This window comes from Electrona antarctica (assembly GCF_951216825.1).
Source record: "Electrona antarctica genome assembly, chromosome: 20".
NCBI lineage: Eukaryota > Metazoa > Chordata > Actinopteri > Myctophiformes > Myctophidae > Electrona > Electrona antarctica.
In genome coordinates, this window is record NC_136801.1 from 3,249,103 (window position 1) to 3,269,286 (window position 20,184).

At 45.5% G+C, this 20,184-nt stretch overlaps 1 protein-coding gene across 4 annotated transcripts in view; it reads right to left on the reverse strand.

Moving 5' to 3' along the window:
- oxsr1b (oxidative stress responsive kinase 1b) overlaps positions 1-20,184 on the reverse strand; it is a 183,680-nt gene that overhangs the window by 136,165 nt on the left and 27,331 nt on the right. Inside the window, exon 2 of one of the 4 annotated variants that reach the window (XM_079489156.1) lies at positions 3,852-3,964. The exons of the other annotated variants lie outside the window; for them this stretch is intronic. Coding sequence (XP_079345282.1) covers positions 3,852-3,964 — 113 coding nt within the window. The remainder of the gene's footprint in view (positions 1-3,851; positions 3,965-20,184) is intronic. 4 annotated transcript variants of the gene reach the window in all.

Here is a 20,184-nt window from a genome sequence, read left to right on the forward strand (position 1 = left end):
TAAATGAAGTTTCATTCTAAAGACTATGACTAAAACTAAATGAAGTTTCATTCCAAAGACTATGACTAAAACTAAATGAAGTTTCATTCCAAAGACTATGACTAAAACTAAATGAAGTTTCATTCTAAAGGCTGACTAAAACTAAATGAAGTTTCATTCTAAAGACTATGACTAAAACTAAATGAAGTTTTATTCTAAAGACTATGACTAAAACTAGATGACGTTTCATTCCAAAGACTATGACTAAAACTAAATGAAGTTTCATTCCAAAGACTATGACTAAAACTAAATGAAGTTTCATTCCAAAGACTATGACTAAAACTAAATGAAGTTTCATTCTAAAGACTATGACTAAAACTAGATGAAGTTTCATTCCAAAGACTATGACTAAAACTAAATGAAGTTTCATTCTAAAGACTATGACTAAAACTAAATTAAGTTTCATTCCAAAGACTATGACTAAAACTAAATGAAGTTTCATTCTAAAGACTATGACTAAAACTAAATGAAGTTTAATTCCAAAGACTATGAGTAAAACTAAATGAAGTTTAATTCTAAAGACTATGAGTAAAACTAAATGAAGTTTAATTCTAAAGACTATGACTAAAACTAAATGAAGTTTCATTCCAAAGACTATGACTAAAACTAAATGAAGTTTCATTCCAAAGACTATGACTAAAACTAAATGAAGTTTCATTCCAAAGACTATGACTAAAACTAAATGAAGTTTCATTCCAAAGACTATGACTAAAACTAAATGAAGTTTCATTCCAAAGACTATGACTAAAACTAAATGAAGTTTCATTCCAAAGACTATGACTAAAACTAAATGAAGTTTCATTCCAAAGACTATGACTAAAACTAAATGAAGTTTCATTCCAAAGACTATGACTAAAACTAAATGAAGTTTCATTCTAAAGACTATGACTAAAACTAAATGAAGTTTCATTCCAAAGACTATGACTAAAACTAAATGAAGTTTCATTCCAAAGACTATGACTAAAACTAAATTAAGTTTCATTCTAAAGACTATGACTAAAACTAAATGAAGTTTCATTCTAAAGACTATGACTAAAACTAAATGAAGTTTCATTCTAAAGACTATGACTAAAACTAAATGAAGTTTCATTCCAAAGACTATGACTAAAACTAAATGAAGTTTCATTCTAAAGACTATGACTAAAACTAAATGAAGTTTCATTCCAAAGACTATGACTGAAACTAAATGAAGTTTCATTCTAAAGACTATGACTAAAACTAAATGAAGTTTCATTCTAAAGACTATGACTAAAACTAAATGAAGTTTCATTCTAAAGACTATGACTAAAACTAAATGAAGTTTCATTCTAAAGACTATGACTGAAACTAAATGAAGTTTCATTCCAAAGACTATGACTGAAACTAAATGAAGTTTCATTCTAAAGACTATGACTAAAACTAAATGAAGTTTCATTCTAAAGACTATGACTAAAACTAAATTAAGTTTCATTCCAAAGACTGACTAAAACTAAATTAGAAATGTGCTGCCAAAAACAACACTGGACCTGAGGCTGATTCTAAAAAATCTTCCAAAAAGTATTCTGAAAAGCCTGTTGTTATTTGGCCTGTTGGCCTCCCTCCCATCTCAAAATACTTGGTTCCAGCAACGCCCAGAAGCAAAGGATTCGAGTCAAAAATGTTCACTTCAAAAAAAGAATTGTATATATATATATATATATATATATATATATATATATATATATATATATATATTCAAAGATTTGCACCACATTTCCTCGATTTTTCAAAATAGCAGGTCTATCACCTATTTTTGAGTAGCCAAAGTAACATGATGACACAGATGCTTATGTAACTATTTGCCCCAGTGCTGCTACAGAGTTCTGTTTAAAAATGATTATGATTTATTGATGCTACTCATTACTACCATAATGTCAAATGGAATAAATAAATAAATAAATACAAATAATAATAAATACGCTTTTTTGTTGGATGCTTCATTTTTTAGCATAACACATTAATCAAGCTTTAGTTGTCAACTCAAGAACTGAATTCATTAAACTGCAAAGACAATTACTACTGTTCAGGGCCGTGACAGTGTCTTAACCCAGGGGTTCTCAACCCGTGGGTCGCGACCCCTCGGGGGGTTGCCAAATTATTTTAGGGGGTCCCCAAATTATTTTCCAAAAAAAATAAATAATTTGTTTTTTTTTAAATTTTATTTTCACGATTTTTCAAAAATAGCAGACCTACAAGCTCGTAGCGCGCCACTCGGTGGCGCGCTATGAGCTTGTAGATCTGCTATTTTTCAATAGCTAAATTAGAACAATGCTTAAAACACCAAAAGGGGTTCCCGCCCAAAATGGTTTAAGGTTATTGTAGCATTCAATTTATATTGGGGGTCGGGAGGGGGCGGGGGGGGGGTCCCGAGACATTGCCAAAGCATTTCCGGGGGTCCCCGGCCAAAAACGTTGAGAACCCCTGTCTTAAACAACGTAGGCTGGTAAAATAGCTTAAGCCTCAACCAGCTTATTCTGACTGACGCTGACCGACTCTGAACACACACGCAAAACCTGCTATAGTCACCAACCACAAGACACACACACACACACACACACACACACACACACACACACACACACACACACACACACACACACACACACACACACACACACACACACACACACACACACACACACACACACACACACACACACACACACACACACACACACACACACACACACACACATTACACAAGTTCCTCATCTGATCATCACTATGTGCGGGGGAAAGAGAGACGCCACCACGGGCCTATTGTTCCTCTAAAACTCATAATGCAACACATGTTATGAATGAAGGCTCAGAGAGCCAGCTCTCAAAAAACAAACAATGCAGCCTTCAGGGTGGATGGCGCGCTGCGGTCTAATAGTTTCCTGGCACCCTCCGCTGGGGAGGAGGACTCGCCCTCTTCCAGGAGGAAGGCCAGAGAGGAGGAGGACTCGCCCTCTTCGAGGAGGAAGGCCAGAGAGGAGTGTTGGAAGTGACAGGGATGATTGGAGCCGAGCGGCGCTACAAGCAATCCAGTAATGGGAAGCAGAAGTGGAACTAACTGCGTCCATACCTCCTCCATACCTCCTCCTCCCAAATCACTGGAATTGGAGTGGAATGCTAGGGCTGCCGGGCAACAACATACTGTATCTGCTGGGTTATGCTATGCTGGCTGTGAGGGAGCTACATCTCTCTATTCCAGCCATTCCCAACCTGGGGGTGGACTGGGGGCCCCTACTGGAGGGCCTCCCAACCTGGGGGTGGGGGGGCCCCCCAACTGGAGGGCCGTGAGTAGGGCCTGTCACAATTATTACATAATTGCCTAATCGCACTGATCTGAGATAATCGCAATTAGTTTTTGCTTGATCGTCAAAATCATGTCCATGTTGAAAATGTTCATATCTATCTAATAATTTAGCGATCGTCTATTTTGCTCGGTCGCTGTCTGTCAGTCAGTCAGTCAGTCCGAGTACTTCCTTACAATGCATGTTGGGACGGCTTCCGGGTCACCAGTGAACTGCATGTTGGGACGAACACAGATTAATACTGGGACACACTTTTCCGCGTAACTTGAGTTGTTTCGCCCGCTGTCTATTTTGCTCGAGACAGCGGGCGAGTGATCGCTAAATTATTAGATAGATTACCCACACTGAACATCATTTGCTGTTCATATATTCAGAACGGGTAAGGACTAGTAGTGGGAATAGCAGTCAGATCTATACAGAGAGCAGAGCGGTCATCTTACCAGGAGCTAAGAAATAGCAGTCAGATCTATACAGAGAGTGGAGCGGTCATCTTACCAGGAGCTCGTCCATACTGGTCTGACATTTCTCCAGGTTGATCCGCTTGATGGCCACCTTCTCCTTGCGTGGTATACAGTAGGCTGCCTGGACCACCGCTGTAGCCCCACTCCCTGAAGAGAGAGAGAGACAGACACACACACACACGTTTCATTATCAGGCTGTCAGGAAAAAGGGTACATCCAACTACACAGACAGACAGACAGCGACAACAATAAGCATATCGCACTAGAGTAAAGTGTGTGTGTGTGTGTATATGGGGGGAATAGGGTTGTGTGTGTGTGTGTGTGTGTGTGTGTGTGTGTGTGTGTCTGAATCCTCTTATCATCCCCATGAGGTGTGAAGAGCATTAGAAAAGATGCAGGGAGAGAGTGCAGTGAGCTGAAAAACACGGTCATCCTGACCGTCAGCCGTCAGAGTAGTGAGTGAGCTGAAAAACACGGTCATCCTGACCGTTAGCCGTCAGAGTAGTGAGTGAGCTGAAAAACACGGTCATCCTGACCGTTAGCCGTCAGAGTAGTGAGTGAGCTGAAAAACACGGTCATCCTGACCGTTAGCCGTCAGAGTAGTGAGGGAGCTGAAAAACACGGTCATCCTGACCGTTAGCCGTCAGAGTAGTGAGTGAGCTGAAAAACACGGTCATCCTGACCGTTAGCCGTCAGAGTAGTGAGTGAGCTGAAAAACACGGTCATCCTGACCGTCAGCCGTCAGAGTAGTGAGTGAGCTGAAAAACACGGTCATCCTGACCGTCAGCCGTCAGAGTAGTGAGGGAGCTGAAAAACACGGTCATCCTGACCGTTAGCCGTCAGAGTAGTGAGTGAGTTGAAAAACACGGTCATCCTGACCGTCAGCCGTCAGAGTAGTGAGGGAGCTGAAAAACACGGTCATCCTGACCGTCAGCCGTCAGAGTAGTGAGGGAGCTGAAAAACACGGTCATCCTGACCGTCAGCCGTCAGAGTAGTGAGTGAGCTGAAAAACACGGTCATCCTGACCGTCAGCCGTCAGAGTAGTGAGTGAGCTGAAAAACACGGTCATCCTGACCGTCAGCCGTCAGAGTAGTGAGTGAGTTGAAAAACACGGTCATCCTGACCGTCAGCCGTCAGAGTAGTGAGTGAGTTGAAAAACACGGTCATCCTGACCGTCAGCCGTCAGAGTAGTGAGTGAGTTGAAAAACACGGTCATCCTGACCGTCAGCCGTCAGAGTAGTGAGTGAGCTGAAAAACACGGTCATCCTGACCGTCAGCCGTCAGAGTAGTGAGTGAGCTGAAAAACACGGTCATCCTGACCGTCAGCCGTCAGAGTAGTGAGTGAGCTGAAAAACACGGTCATCCTGACCGTCAGCCGTCAGAGTAGTGAGTGAGTTGAAAAACACGGTCATCCTGACCGTCAGCCGTCAGAGTAGTGAGTGAGTTGAAAAACACGGTCATCCTGACCGTCAGCCGTCAGAGTAGTGAGTGAGCTGAAAAACACGGTCATCCTGACCGTCAGCCGTCAGAGTAGTGAGTGAGCTGAAAAACACGGTCATCCTGACCGTCAGCCGTCAGAGTAGTGAGTGAGTTGAAAAACACGGTCATCCTGACCGTCAGCCGTCAGAGTAGTGAGTGAGTTGAAAAACACGGTCATCCTGACCGTCAGCCGTCAGAGTAGTGAGTGAGTTGAAAAACACGGTCATCCTGACCGTCAGCCGTCAGAGTAGTGAGTGAGTTGAAAAACACGGTCATCCTGACCGTCAGCCGTCAGAGTAGTGAGTGAGTTGAAAAACACGGTCATCCTGACCGTCAGCCGTCAGAGTAGTGAGTGAGCTGAAAAACACGGTCATCCTGACCGTCAGCCGTCAGAGTAGTGAGTGAGCTGAAAAACACGGTCATCCTGACCGTCAGCCGTCAGAGTAGTGAGTGAGTTGAAAAACACGGTCATCCTGACCGTCAGCCGTCAGAGTAGTGAGTGAGCTGAAAAACACGGTCATCCTGACCGTCAGCCGTCAGAGTAGTGAGTGAGCTGAAAAACACGGTCATCCTGACCGTCAGCCGTCAGAGTAGTGAGTGAGCTGAAAAACACGGTCATCCTGACCGTCAGCCGTCAGAGTAGTGAGTGAGTTGAAAAACACGGTCATCCTGACCGTCAGCCGTCAGAGTAGTGAGTGAGCTGAAAAACACGGTCATCCTGACCGTCAGCCGTCAGAGTAGTGAGTGAGCTGAAAAACACGGTCATCCTGACCGTCAGCCGTCAGAGTAGTGAGTGAGCTGAACAACACGGTCATCCTGACCGTCAGCCGTCAGAGTAGTGAGTGAGCTGAACAACACGGTCATCCTGACCGTCAGCCGTCAGAGTAGTGAGTGAGCTGAAAAACACGGTCATCCTGACCGTCAGCCGTCAGAGTAGTGAGTGAGCTGAAAAACACGGTCATCCTGACCGTCAGCCGTCAGAGTAGTGAGTGAGCTGAAAAACACGGTCATCCTGACCGTCAGCCGTCAGAGTAGTGAGTGAGCTGAAAAACACGGTCATCCTGACCGTCAGCCGTCAGAGTAGTGAGTGAGCTGAAAAACACGGTCATCCTGACCGTCAGCCGTCAGAGTAGTGAGTGAGCTGAAAAACACGGTCATCCTGACCGTCAGCCGTCAGAGTAGTGAGTGAGCTGAAAAACACGGTCATCCTGACCGTCAGCCGTCAGAGTAGTGAGTGAGCTGAAAAACACGGTCATCCTGACCGTCAGCCGTCAGAGTAGTGAGTGAGCTGAAAAACACGGTCATCCTGACCGTCAGCCGTCAGAGTAGTGAGTGAGCTGAAAAACACGGTCATCCTGACCGTCAGCCGTCAGAGTAGTGAGTGAGCTGAAAAACACGGTCATCCTGACCGTCAGCCGTCAGAGTAGTGAGTGAGCTGAAAAACACGGTCATCCTGACCGTCAGCCGTCAGAGTAGTGAGTGAGCTGAAAAACACGGTCATCCTGACCGTCAGCCGTCAGAGTAGTGAGTGAGCTGAAAAACACGGTCATCCTGACCGTCAGCCGTCAGAGTAGTGAGTGAGCTGAAAAACACGGTCATCCTGACCGTCAGCCGTCAGAGTAGTGAGTGAGCTGAAAAACACGGTCATCCTGACCGTCAGCCGTCAGAGTAGTGAGTGAGCTGAAAAACACGGTCATCCTGACCGTCAGCCGTCAGAGTAGTGAGTGAGCTGAAAAACACGGTCATCCTGACCGTCAGCCGTCAGAGTAGTGAGTGAGCTGAAAAACACGGTCATCCTGACCGTCAGCCGTCAGAGTAGTGAGTGAGCTGAAAAACACGGTCATCCTGACCGTCAGCCGTCAGAGTAGTGAGTGAGCTGAAAAACACGGTCATCCTGACCGTCAGCCGTCAGAGTAGTGAGTGAGCTGAAAAACACGGTCATCCTGACCGTCAGCCGTCAGAGTAGTGAGTGAGCTGAAAAACACGGTCATCCTGACCGTCAGCCGTCAGAGTAGTGAGTGAGCTGAAAAACACGGTCATCCTGACCGTCAGCCGTCAGAGTAGTGAGTGAGCTGAAAAACACGGTCATCCTGACCGTCAGCCGTCAGAGTAGTGAGTGAGCTGAAAAACACGGTCATCCTGACCGTCAGCCGTCAGAGTAGTGAGTGAGCTGAAAAACACGGTCATCCTGACCGTCAGCCGTCAGAGTAGTGAGTGAGCTGAAAAACACGGTCATCCTGACCGTCAGCCGTCAGAGTAGTGAGTGAGTTGAAAAACACGGTCATCCTGACCGTCAGCCGTCAGAGTAGTGAGTGAGCTGAAAAACACGGTCATCCTGACCGTCAGCCGTCAGAGTAGTGAGTGAGCTGAAAAACACGGTCATCCTGACCGTCAGCCGTCAGAGTAGTGAGTGAGCTGAAAAACACGGTCATCCTGACCGTTAGCCGTCAGAGTAGTGAGTGAGCTGAAAAACACGGTCATCCTGACCGTCAGCCGTCAGAGTAGTGAGTGAGCTGAAAAACACGGTCATCCTGACCGTCAGCCGTCAGAGTAGTGAGTGAGCTGAAAAACACGGTCATCCTGACCGTCAGCCGTCAGAGTAGTGAGTGAGCTGAAAAACACGGTCATCCTGACCGTCAGCCGTCAGAGTAGTGAGTGAGTTGAAAAACACGGTCATCCTGACCGTCAGCCGTCAGAGTAGTGAGTGAGCTGAAAAACACGGTCATCCTGACCGTCAGCCGTCAGAGTAGTGAGTGAGCTGAAAAACACGGTCATCCTGACCGTCAGCCGTCAGAGTAGTGAGTGAGCTGAAAAACACGGTCATCCTGACCGTCAGCCGTCAGAGTAGTGAGTGAGTTGAAAAACACGGTCATCCTGACCGTTAGCCGTCAGAGTAGTGAGGGAGCTGAAAAACACGGTCATCCTGACCGTCAGCCGTCAGAGTAGTGAGGGAGCTGAAAAACACGGTCATCCTGACCGTCAGCCGTCAGAGTAGTGAGGGAGCTGAAAAACACGGTCATCCTGACCGTCAGCCGTCAGAGTAGTGAGTGAGCTGAAAAACACGGTCATCCTGACCGTCAGCCGTCAGAGTAGTGAGTGAGCTGAAAAACACGGTCATCCTGACCGTCAGCCGTCAGAGTAGTGAGTGAGCTGAAAAACACGGTCATCCTGACCGTTAGCCGTCAGAGTAGTGAGTGAGCTGAGTGCAGACGTGCTAGTGTTAAGTGGTGACTGCATAGGGAGCTAATAAACCAAAAAAACTAAATCTGAGCACTGAGGATGAGAGCTTTGAAATGAGTGTGTGTGTGTGTGTGTGTGTGTGTGTGTGTGTGTGTGTGTGTGTGTGTGTGTGTGTGTGTGTGTGTGTGTGTGTGTGTGTGTGTGTGTGTGTGTGTGTGCACAACAAAATATGGTCAACATAGGTTGACCATATATTTCTAAGCCCCCAGCAGTGTTTTCTTTCACAGCTCTTGGAAAGAAGAAACTAGAGGAGCTTTTTGAACACAAAATAGTTTGTGAAAATGTAAGCACACACACACACTCACACACACACACACCCCCCCCCCCCCCCCCCCCCCCCCCCCCCCGAGTGGACAACACGACAGACACACCCTTGGGCTTCCCCTGGCATTCCCCATGTTGTATTGTGTGTAGATTATTATTAGCTCTCTAATATCTGTCTCTCTCTCTCTGTCTCTGTCTCTCTCTCTCCCATGTTCGTTTGTACTGTATATTCACTGTGGAGAAGCTATTGCCGGGTCATGCATACATCCATCTGTACACAGTACACACTGCACACTGTACACACTACACACTACACACTGCACACTGTACACACTACACACTGTACACTGTACACAGCTGACAATAGATCCAGTATATCCATCGCTTCGAATTAGAATCGCGATTCCGTTATGAACGATTCAAAATCGATTCATAATTTCCATTGTTTTTTTTGTTTTTTGTTTTTTTTCTTTAGATTTCTTTTTCTGGTTACAGTTACAGGAGTTTTCACTACATGGTGTCTGTCTGATATGAAATGTAAGCTCACCCTAATCACAGTAAACATCATGTCTTCAGTCATTTTCTAGTTACTGTAGTCATTCAGTTGGCTGGAGTAGATTGTGATGAAATCCTATGAATCGAGAATCATTTTGAATAGAGAATCATTTTGAATCATTGAAAAATCGTTTTTGGATTGAGAATCGATATGAATCGAATCGTGACCCCAAGAATCGAATCGAATCGTGGGACACTCAAAGATTCAGAGCCCTAATATCCATTCATATATTCACCGTTGACAAGACTGTACATGAACTTATTAATGATGACCCCCCCCTGACCCCTCAACACAGGAGCTCCTCAGGGCTGCGTGCTGAGCCAAGTTCTCTTCTCTCTGCGCGCGCGCTCGCACACACACACACACACACACACACACACACACACACACACACACACACACACACACACACACACACACACACACACACACACACACACACACACACACACACACACACACACACACACACACACACACACACACACACACACACACACACACACACACACACACACACACACACACACACACACCTCTAGTATGCTTACGGGGCTCAGCGATGTAAGGCCGTCCTGAAAATTCATTTTCTCACGCTATATACTTCACATCAGAGGTATTCATACATGGGAGGCTTGTCTTATTCTTACCTCAGATTGCATTGTGTCGCGCTTCTCCAACTCAGATTCAAATTTAAAATATAACTTAATATGTAACTTAACTAAATAAGCGCGCCTACAAGGGAGCGTTGCGAGACCCCACCCATTTATTATTCATTACCTGTTGAACTTGTTCCACTCGTTGTCAGCGTACATTGTCAAGACTCAAGAGTACCAATAGTACCAAATATTTACATATGGGGAACCCCGATGTCTCAGACTGCTGATGAGCAAGAAGAAGTGCAGCAAATGGGAGACAGACGGACCTGCATACAGACAAACCGATGTCGTGCATTGAAAAACGATATTTCTATTGCACAAACGGCACAAGGACGTCTGCAGATACAGACAACGTGGCTTTTCATTTCTCGACACAACCACTGTTCTAACCGAATTCCCACTCTGCAGTTGGCTCTGCACAGCACACCCCCCGTTTAATTAACCAAGCCTTCTATGGCCCACGTTTGAAGTCAAATATTCAGATGACGGTGTCTCGAGTTATGTCCGGGAGGCCGGGGCAGTCACACACAGGTTTCTACAATTTCTAGATGAGATGTATGATAGTATGATTAATGAACAACAGTACTAACATTCCTCCAGGAGTGGCACAGAGAGAGAGAGAGAGAGAGAGAGAGAGAGAGAGAGAGAGAGAGAGAGAGAGAGAGAGAGAGAGACACTGTTGGAGTACTAAGGCATGCCAGCCTTCTGTTCTTGCCTGCTCTCTCTCTCCCTCCCAGGCATGGGTAGTTGGGTACAGTACAGTATGCATGAGGTCACCTCAATGCCTCCTGCAAGCTGAGAACCAGATGCTTGTGGATAAAACCTCTTGTTAAACACCACGTGCATGCACACGCACGGACACACACACACACACACACACACACACACTTTCCATGAGCCCTTCTGCGTATGTGTGACGCTAAGCAGTGCTACAACTACATTCCTCTTTGGCAGGAGGCTTTTCTGTGTTAGAGATCCATACTAGAAGGCTTTCTTACCTTTCTTTGTAGTTGTTACGTCCCCACCAAAGAGGTCCAGGTGTTATTTTGTGCAAAACCTCCTTATTGGCTATTTCCCCTACCATAAGCCCTAAAATGTAGGGCTTATGGTTTTTAGGGGAAATAGCCAATTCAATTCCCATTCAATTCATTTAGGGCCTAAATTAATTGCATGGGAATTGAATGGGGCTATGGGGTGTTGTGCTAATTCGCTTATTCCCATCGCTCAAAATTATAATTTTCTTGTATATATCCTCTCTACATAATGTAAATAATATCCCAAACGGCACACTTTACTACTTATTTCGATGGAAATAAGCGAATTAGTACAACAAACACCCCATAGCCCCATTCAATTCAATGCAATTCATTGAGGGCCTATGGTAGGGGAAATAGTTTTTGCACAAAATAACACCTGGACCTCTTTGGTGGGGACGTAACAACTACAAAGAAAGGTAAGAAAGCCTTCTAGCATGGAATTCTCCTTTAAAGCCTCACTATGGAACTTCTTTTTGTACTGGATTATCAGGCCGATATGCAGCCTTCAAAGTTCAAACCTGGTCCTATGTTGCGCCGATAAGAGGCAGTGGTCACCGAAGTATATGGTAATTTGAAGTGTTAAGACCCAGTTCCATCGCACCTGTGCAACCTAGGGTGCGTTCGGAAATGCGCCCTGAATGCACTGGTGTGCTCTCTTGTCGTTTGTTTATTCAGTGCACGTTGTCGTTCGAAAATCCAGTGCGCTGCGCACCGGGTGTGCCGAGTGTCCGCACCGAGCGACCCTACCCTGAAGCTGTAGGGTTGTCCGGTGTGAATGTGTCACAGCTGTGGTCGTTCGTAAATAAGGCACACTGTGAACGCACTCTGTGACGTCACCACCCACCACACTCAACTAACTGACCACATTCCCGGTGCGCATTTCCGAACGCACCCATAGTGTTCAGGAGGTGCTGGATTTGTTGTACACCCCAGGCAGAGGTTCTAGTGGTTGTACACCCCAGGCAGAGGTTCTGGTGGTTTCTATACGACACAGTAAGAGTTTTAATGCAAGACTTTTACTTGTAAACAACGTATTTTGCACTGAGTTAGTATATGTACCACAGTGCAAAATACTTTACCAAAGCCTGAGTATTTTTTTCCCCCATTGTGACCATACGTGACATTTATGTATCCTATTCCTTTGTCATCTAAAAGCATTTTAATTAACAGGGAAGAATGAGTAGGTACTTTAGGCCAGATTCAGGTACAGAATAGCACTAGGCTTCTCATATATATGAAAAAAGGAATATAGCCCAAATAAACTCTCAATATATCACTCTTCCTTCAATGTAATGTGCACAAAGTCAGAATCCTCATGAGTAAAACATGGATGGATTTGTTTTTACATCCGGATAGTAACATCCGGATGGGACGCACGTCCCACTGGGAGGAGACCGCGGGGCAGACCAAGGCGCAGTTGGAGGAAATACATCGACTCACTGGCCTTGGAACGTCTCGGAATCCCCCAGGAGGAAGTCACTAATGTTGCTCTGGAGAGGGAAGTCTGGAGCACTCTGGTGGAGCTTTTGCCCCCGCGACCCGACTACGGATAAGCGGTTGAAGATGGATGGATCCGGATAGTACCCCGTCCAGGACAGGCTTCAGACGCGCCTCCTCAGGAGACTTGGCTCAGATCTGAACCCATTGGGTTCGGCATTAGGAGCCCATTGCGACCGCATGCTCTTACTGACGTCGACCCCCAGGGCAGGGTTCGAACACATAACCTTCAGCATGAAAGGCATAATGTGAGTAGAATTTGGTCATGTGTTCAGCAACGGCATTAGTTTGTAATTAACCCATTTTGAGCGGGAACCCCTTTTGGTGTTACATACATTATGTTATAATTTAGCTATTGAAAAATAGCAGATCTACAAGCTCATAGCGCGCCACTCGGTGGCGCGCTATGAGCTTGTAGGTCTGCTATTATTGAAAAATCGTTAAAATGTGCCTCAAATCTTTTCAAAAATTGTCATGATTTAGAAAACATTTTTTTTTAAATTTCGACGTCAGGCCTAAATGGCTTAAAAACCAGATAACTGCCCCCCTTTATATTATAGGCTTATACATTTTGTCTTATCCATGTTCCCTACTCGCTCAAGCAAAAGTCTGAACAATGAGAACTCTGTTAATATCTGGGCACAGCGTACAGATGAGGGCATGGGAGGTTGGGGGAAAGCTTACTGTGAGGAGGACAGACTTATAATTCCACCCTATACTGTATAGCCGACTCTCTTGCTTAACCATGTAAGCCCCATTTTACACTTTGGGCTATTCAAAACTATGCGATATACTGTAGTGTACATGAGATCAGCTATTTTTGAAAAAATATGTTTTTTTGTAATAATTTACTTGATTATGAATGATAAAAATGATGCAAAGTAACAAGCTACTAAAGCTGCAGTGGCGTGCACAGATAGACACTAGGGGGTGCTAGAGCACCCCTTGCCCTTTTGGCAATGTGCCCTTTTGAAAAAAGAAAGAAAAAAAACTTTCTTTTTTTTATTTCTTTTGTACAGTGTACACTGTACAGTATGTGGACCATGGTGACATTGATCAATTCTTGATAAAAAGCTTCCAATATATTATTTAGGCCCCAAAATCTATAAAAGGCAACCGACCGGTTCCACGCGCTGCACAAGGTTCCCTTTTTTCACTTGAGCACCTGCCCCTCTAAATGTCTGTGCACGCCACTGTAAAGCTGTCAACTGTAGTTGTTGCGAAGGCTCTCAAATGGATCTCCATATATGGGGATAAAAGGCTGTCACTTGGATCTCCACATATGATGAATGATGATTTATGGCCCATATGTGGAGATAATGGAAATATCCAATGCTGACATCGGATTGATGTGGGAACCCCATATAGGGATGTACACGTGTGTCATCGTCATATGCGATTGGATAGCATTGTCATTATGACACACATATAACTAAAAAGTATAAAAGGATTACAGTCAGAGACTTAAGGTGGCAGAATATCTTCTAATATCTTTGGCCTGAGTCAGTTGGATAGGACGGAATATCTGGCCAAGCAAATTATAGAGCTTTTCATTGGATGTTTCCACATCCCGGTTAAGTTCGTATCGAACACCACTGTCGTGGGTCCTAACTACATAACCAGCACTGGTTCGAGCTATTTTACATGGTCCATTCGAGCCGGATTAGGGCGTACGGCAGTAACAGGATGTCGGAGGCCTTAGAGGATGGTGGTGGGACGGATTCCCCAGGAGCCAGGAGGTTACAACATCAGGTGGTATAGCTTGTGGAGCAGGTGAGTTCAACAATCATCATTTGGGCCCAGGGCCTACGGGCTCTGGACGTTTGCCTCCAGAGTCTATGGGCTCTGGAGGTCCTGGGCATCAGTTGGTTAGATGCCGGGGACCCGAAGTGGTGGGACACACTTCGAGGTTCTGGACATCGGTTGGTTAGATGCCGGGGACCCGAAGTGGTGGGACACACTTCGAGGTTCTGGACATCGGTTGGTTAGATGCCGGGGACCCGAAGTGGTGGGACACACTTCGAGGTTCTGGACACCAGTTGGTTAGATGCCAGGGACCCGAAGTGGTGGGACACACTTCGCCTTCGGAGCAGGTGGGCTCCGGAGGTTCTGGACATCAGTTGGTTAGATGCCAGGGATCCGAAGTGGTGGGACACACTTCGCCTTCGGAGCAGGTGGGCTCCGGAGGTTCTGGGCATCAGTTGGTTGGATGCCAGGGACCCGACGTTGTGGGATTTCCATGTCCAGCAGAGATTGAAGGACCCGGCGTAGGACAGGAGAGTTCATCTTTAAAACGGCATGGGAATCGATTCTTGGGACAGCAGAGCAGGCTCGGACATCAAGACTACGATGGATATACCACCGATGGCGGAATCTACCGAGGAGCAGAAGACACAGCAGTCGAAGAGGAGCAGGAAGATACAGCAGCCGACGAGGAGCAGGAAGATGCAGCAGCCGACGAGAAGCAGGAAGATGCAGTAGCCGATGAGGAGCAGGAAGATACAGCAGCCGACGAGGAGCAGGAAGATGCAGCAGCCGACGAGGAGCAGGAAGATACAGCAGCCGACGAGGAGCAGGAAGAAGCAGCAGCCGACGAGGAGCAGGAAGAAGCAGCAGCCAACGAGGAGCAGGAAGATGCAGCAGCCGACGAGGGTCCCGCTCACCAGCAAGACACAACATCCGAAGAGGGTCCAGCTCACCAGGAAGACACAGCATCCGACGAGGGTCCAGCTCACCAGGAAGACACAGCATCCGACGAGGGTCCAGCTCACCAGGAAGACACAGCATCCGACGAGGGTCCAGCTCACCAGGAAGACACAACATCCGACGAGGGTCCAGCTCACCAGGAAGTCACAGCATCCGACGAGGGTCCAGCTCACCAGGAAGTCACAGCATCCGACGAGGGTCCAGCTCACCAGGAAGACACAGCATCCGACGAGGGTTCAGCTCACCAGGAAGACACAGCATCCAACGAGGATCCAGCTCACCAGGAAGACACAGCATCCGACGAGGGTCTCGTTCACCAGCAAGATACAACATCCGACGAGGGTCTCGTTCACCAGGAAGACACAGTTGGTGAAGGTCTGGCGAGACGCTTTCAATGGGGTGGCCTGAGGGGTCCACTGTTCAAGCCTTCTAGATATGGTACAGATTTCCATGGGAAATCTGGGGGTGGCAATGTGGCGATATCATGAGAGCATTGTCTGACCAGCATGATGATGCAAGGGCCATGAGAGCATTGTCTGAACAGCATGATGATGCAAGGGCATCGGAGCTATATCAACCCTCCCATAGATGTTGGAGCAGTCGGAGGACGGAAGCGGAGCGCTCTGGTGGATATCATGAGAGCATTGTCTGGACAGCATGATGATGCAAGGGCATCGGAGCTATATCAACCTTCCCATAGATGTTGGAGCAGTCGGAGGACGGCAGAGGCTTTGTTCACCGATAGGATATCGAGATGAAAGTGCAAGCTGACAGACCAGAAGTCCAGGTTCATAGGGACCGAAGTAGTCCAGCAAGGAGGCTGGACGGTCACTCTTGCAGAAATGACCACGAGCATAACCGCTTGATGCAGTGGCTCGAAGAGCCAGGTACGCCTTCGATGGGGTGGCCCAAGGGCCAGGTACGATCTTGATGCGGTGGCTCGAAGAGTCAGGTACGCCTTCGATGGGGTGGCCCAAGGGCCAGGTACGCTCTTGATGCGGTGGCTCGAAGAGCCAGGTACGCCTTCGATGGGGTGGCCCAAGGGCCAGGTACGCTTTCGATGGGGTGGCCCAAGGGCCAGGTACGCTTGCAATGGGCAAACTGTTCAAGCCTTCTTGATATTTTACATATTTCCATGGGAAATCTGGGGGTGGCTGTTGCGAAGGCTCTCAAATGGATCTCCATATATGGGGATAAAAGGCTGTCACTTGGATCTCCACATATGATGAATGATGATTTATGGCCCATATGTGGAGATAATGGAAATATCCAATGCTGACATCGGATTGATGTGGGAACCCCATATAGGGATGTACACGTGTGTCATCGTCATATGCGATTGGATAGCATTGTCATTATGACACACATATAACTAAAAAGTATAAAAGGATTACAGTCAGAGACTTAAGGTGGCAGAATATCTTCTAATATCTTTGGCCTGAGTCAGTTGGATAGGACGGAATATCTGGCCAAGCAAATTATAGAGCTTTTCATTGGATGTTTCCACATCCCGGTTAAGTTCGTATCGAACACCACTGTCGTGGGTCCTAACTACATAACCAGCACTGGTTCGAGCTATTTTACAGTAGTGGTGTAAAAAGGACATTTGTATATGAAGTATCTCTTAACCCATACTGGGCGGGAACCCCTTTAGGTGTTAACATACTTTAGCTATTGAAAAATAGCAGATCTACAAGCTCATAGCGCGGCACCGAGTGCCGCGCTATGAACTTGTAGGTCTGCTATTTTTGAAAAATCGTGAAAATGTGGCGCAAATCTTTGAATATATATTCTTTCAGAGTCAACGTTTTTAACTCAAATCTTTGCTTCTGTGGGGGGGGGGGGGTCCCTGGAACAACATATTTTCAGATGGGGGTCCGCGGCCAAATACATATAATTCTAGGGGTCCTTGACATGAAATAGTTTGAGAACCACTGACATAGAAACATGTTTTTTTGTCCAGAAAACGGTCATGATTTAGAAGACATTTTATAGAATCGGTCTCGGTTGAAATGGGTTAAGTGAAGAGTACCTTGACATTGTAAGAGTACCTCAATGAATAATGCAGTATGTGCAGCTATAGCATCCTAGAAAGCATGGATCATTCTCCCACCACTAGAAAGCATGGATCATTCTCCCACCACTAGAAAGCATGGATCATTCTCCCACCACTAGAAAGCATGGATCATTCTCCCACCACTAGAAAGCATGGATCATTCTCCCACCACTAGAAAGCATGGATCATTCTCCCACCACTAGAAAGCATGGATCATTCTCCCACCACTAGAAAGCATGGATCATTCTCCCACCACTTAAAACAACCAAACAAAGGGGCTGAAGTGAAAAGGACTGTCATGATTTATATGACCTTAGCTGCTTGACTCAGTGGCGAAACACTCATCTGCCAAAGCACATTGATACTCATGGTAAATGGTGCATTTATATAGCGCCTTTATCCAAGGCGCTTTACATAGATAGTGCATTACATTCACCCATTCACACACACATTCATACACCGATTGCGGCGGAAGCCATGCAAGGTACCAACCAGCACATCGGGAGCAATTTGGGGTTCAGTGTCTTGCCCAAGGACACTTCGACATGTAGACAGGAGGAGCCAGGATTCGAACCGCCGACCCATGGATCATTGGACGACCTGCTCTACCTCTTGAGCCACAGTCGCCCCTGTGGCATGACATGATGACCGTCCACTATAGTCCACACCCACACCACCAGAGGGAGTGCAACGAACCATGTACAACCCAGATTCGGCACAAACAAGGGACTAAATTATTTTCGCTCCTATGCCACCAAAATGTGGAACGCCCTACCAACAGTCATTAAGACATGTGAATCCCTTGACTCCTTCAAAACCGCTCAAAGGGCACCTACGGATGGCTGCAATTCGAAACTGGCCCCCGTAAAATCTGAATCCACCCCTGTATATGTTTCTTTTCCCTTTTTACCTCCTTTATGATGAATTCCTGTTCTGTTCTTTGACTATATAAAAGTGTCTATTTGTACGTCTCTAAATGTTTTGATGAATTGAACAAGGTGGACCATCTTGTAAACAAGTGTAATGCTTAATTGGGTCGTCCACTCAGTTAACAGTCTTTGTATTGAGTTTGTGCTTGAAATGTACTGTAATTCTGCAAACTGTTAATACATATTTCAATCAATCAATCAAGTGAGGTAGCTTAGGGCCATATTTTAGAAAATTGTGGACGCGGCGGACAAAAGCGGCACATTTGTTCCACATGCTCTCCATAACCATACGTTTCATTTTGGACGGGGGGGCCACGTCATCAAGATGTCAGAAGGCGGCCATCTTGGCATTCAAAGATGGCCGCCATGTAATATCTATAAGTGCCACTATCTCAGCTTCCAACCCACTTATAGAAGGTCAATCTTGGTGTCAAAATATACATTATCTGGGTCAAGGAATGCAATAAGGTAATTGAGAATATCATTAGACATTTATTTGTGCCAATATTGAATAAATACGGTCATTCTAGCAACATATTTACATCATCTTCAACTCTGTTAGCAGTCAGACAAATTGAAAAATGGAGCATGAAGTGAATGGAGGATTATTAGCTGTTACTACTGATTACAACTGTATCAGAGACACTGACTGTATGTACAACATAATATGAGGTGCTGCTCTGTTCATGTTCACCCTGTTCCTATCTTTAATAATATGAGGTGCTGCTCTGTTCATGTTCATCCTGTTCCTATCTTTAATAATATGAGGTGCTGCTCTGTTCATGTCCATCCTGTTCCTATCTTTAATAATATGAGGTGCTGCTCTGTTCATGTTCATCCTGTTCCTATCTTTAATAATATGAGGTGCTGCTCTGTTCATGATCATCCTGTTCCTATCTTAATAATATGAGGTGCTGCTCTGTTCATGATCATCCTGTTCCTATCTTTAATAATATGAGGTGCTGCTCTGTTCATGTCCATCCTGTTCCTATCTTTAATAATATGAGGTGCTGCTCTGTTCATGATCATCCTGTTCCTATCTTTAATAATATGAGGTGCTGCTCTGTTCATGATCATCCTGTTCCTATCTTAATAATATGAGGTGCTGCTCTGTTCATGATCATCCTGTTCCTATCTTTAATAATATGAGGTGCTGCTCTGTTCATGATCATCCTGTTCCTATCTTTAATAATATGAGGTGCTGCTCTGTTCATGTCCATCCTGTTCCTATCTTTAATAATATGAGGTGCTGCTCTGTTCATGATCATCCTGTTCCTATCTTTAATAATATGAGGTGCTGCTCTGTTCATGTTCATCCTGTTCCTATCTTAATAATATGAGGTGCTGCTCTGTTCATGTTCATCCTGTTCCTATCTTTAATAATATGAGGTGCTGCTCTGTTCATGTTCATCCTGTTCCTATCTTTAATAATATGAGGTGCTGCTCTGTTCATGTTCATCCTGTTCCTATCTTAATAATATGAGGTGCTGCTCTGTTCATGTCCATCCTGTTCCTATCTTAATAATATGAGGCGCTGCTCTGTTCATGTCCATCCTGTTCCTATCTTAATAATATGAGGTGCTGCTCTGTTCATGATCATCCTGTTCCTATCTTTAATAATATGAGGTGCTGCTCTGTTCATGTTCATCCTGTTCCTATCTTTAATAATATGAGGTGCTGCTCTGTTCATGTCCATCCTGTTCCTATCTTTAATAATATGAGGTGCTGCTCTGTTCATGTTCATCCTGTTCCTATCTTTAATAATATGAGGTGCTGCTCTGTTCATGATCATCCTGTTCCTATCTTTAATAATATGAGGTGCTGCTCTGTTCATGATCATCCTGTTCCTATCTTTAATAATATGAGGTGCTGCTCTGTTCATGATCATCCTGTTCCTATCTTTAATAATATGAGGTGCTGCTCTGTTCATGTCCATCCTGTTCC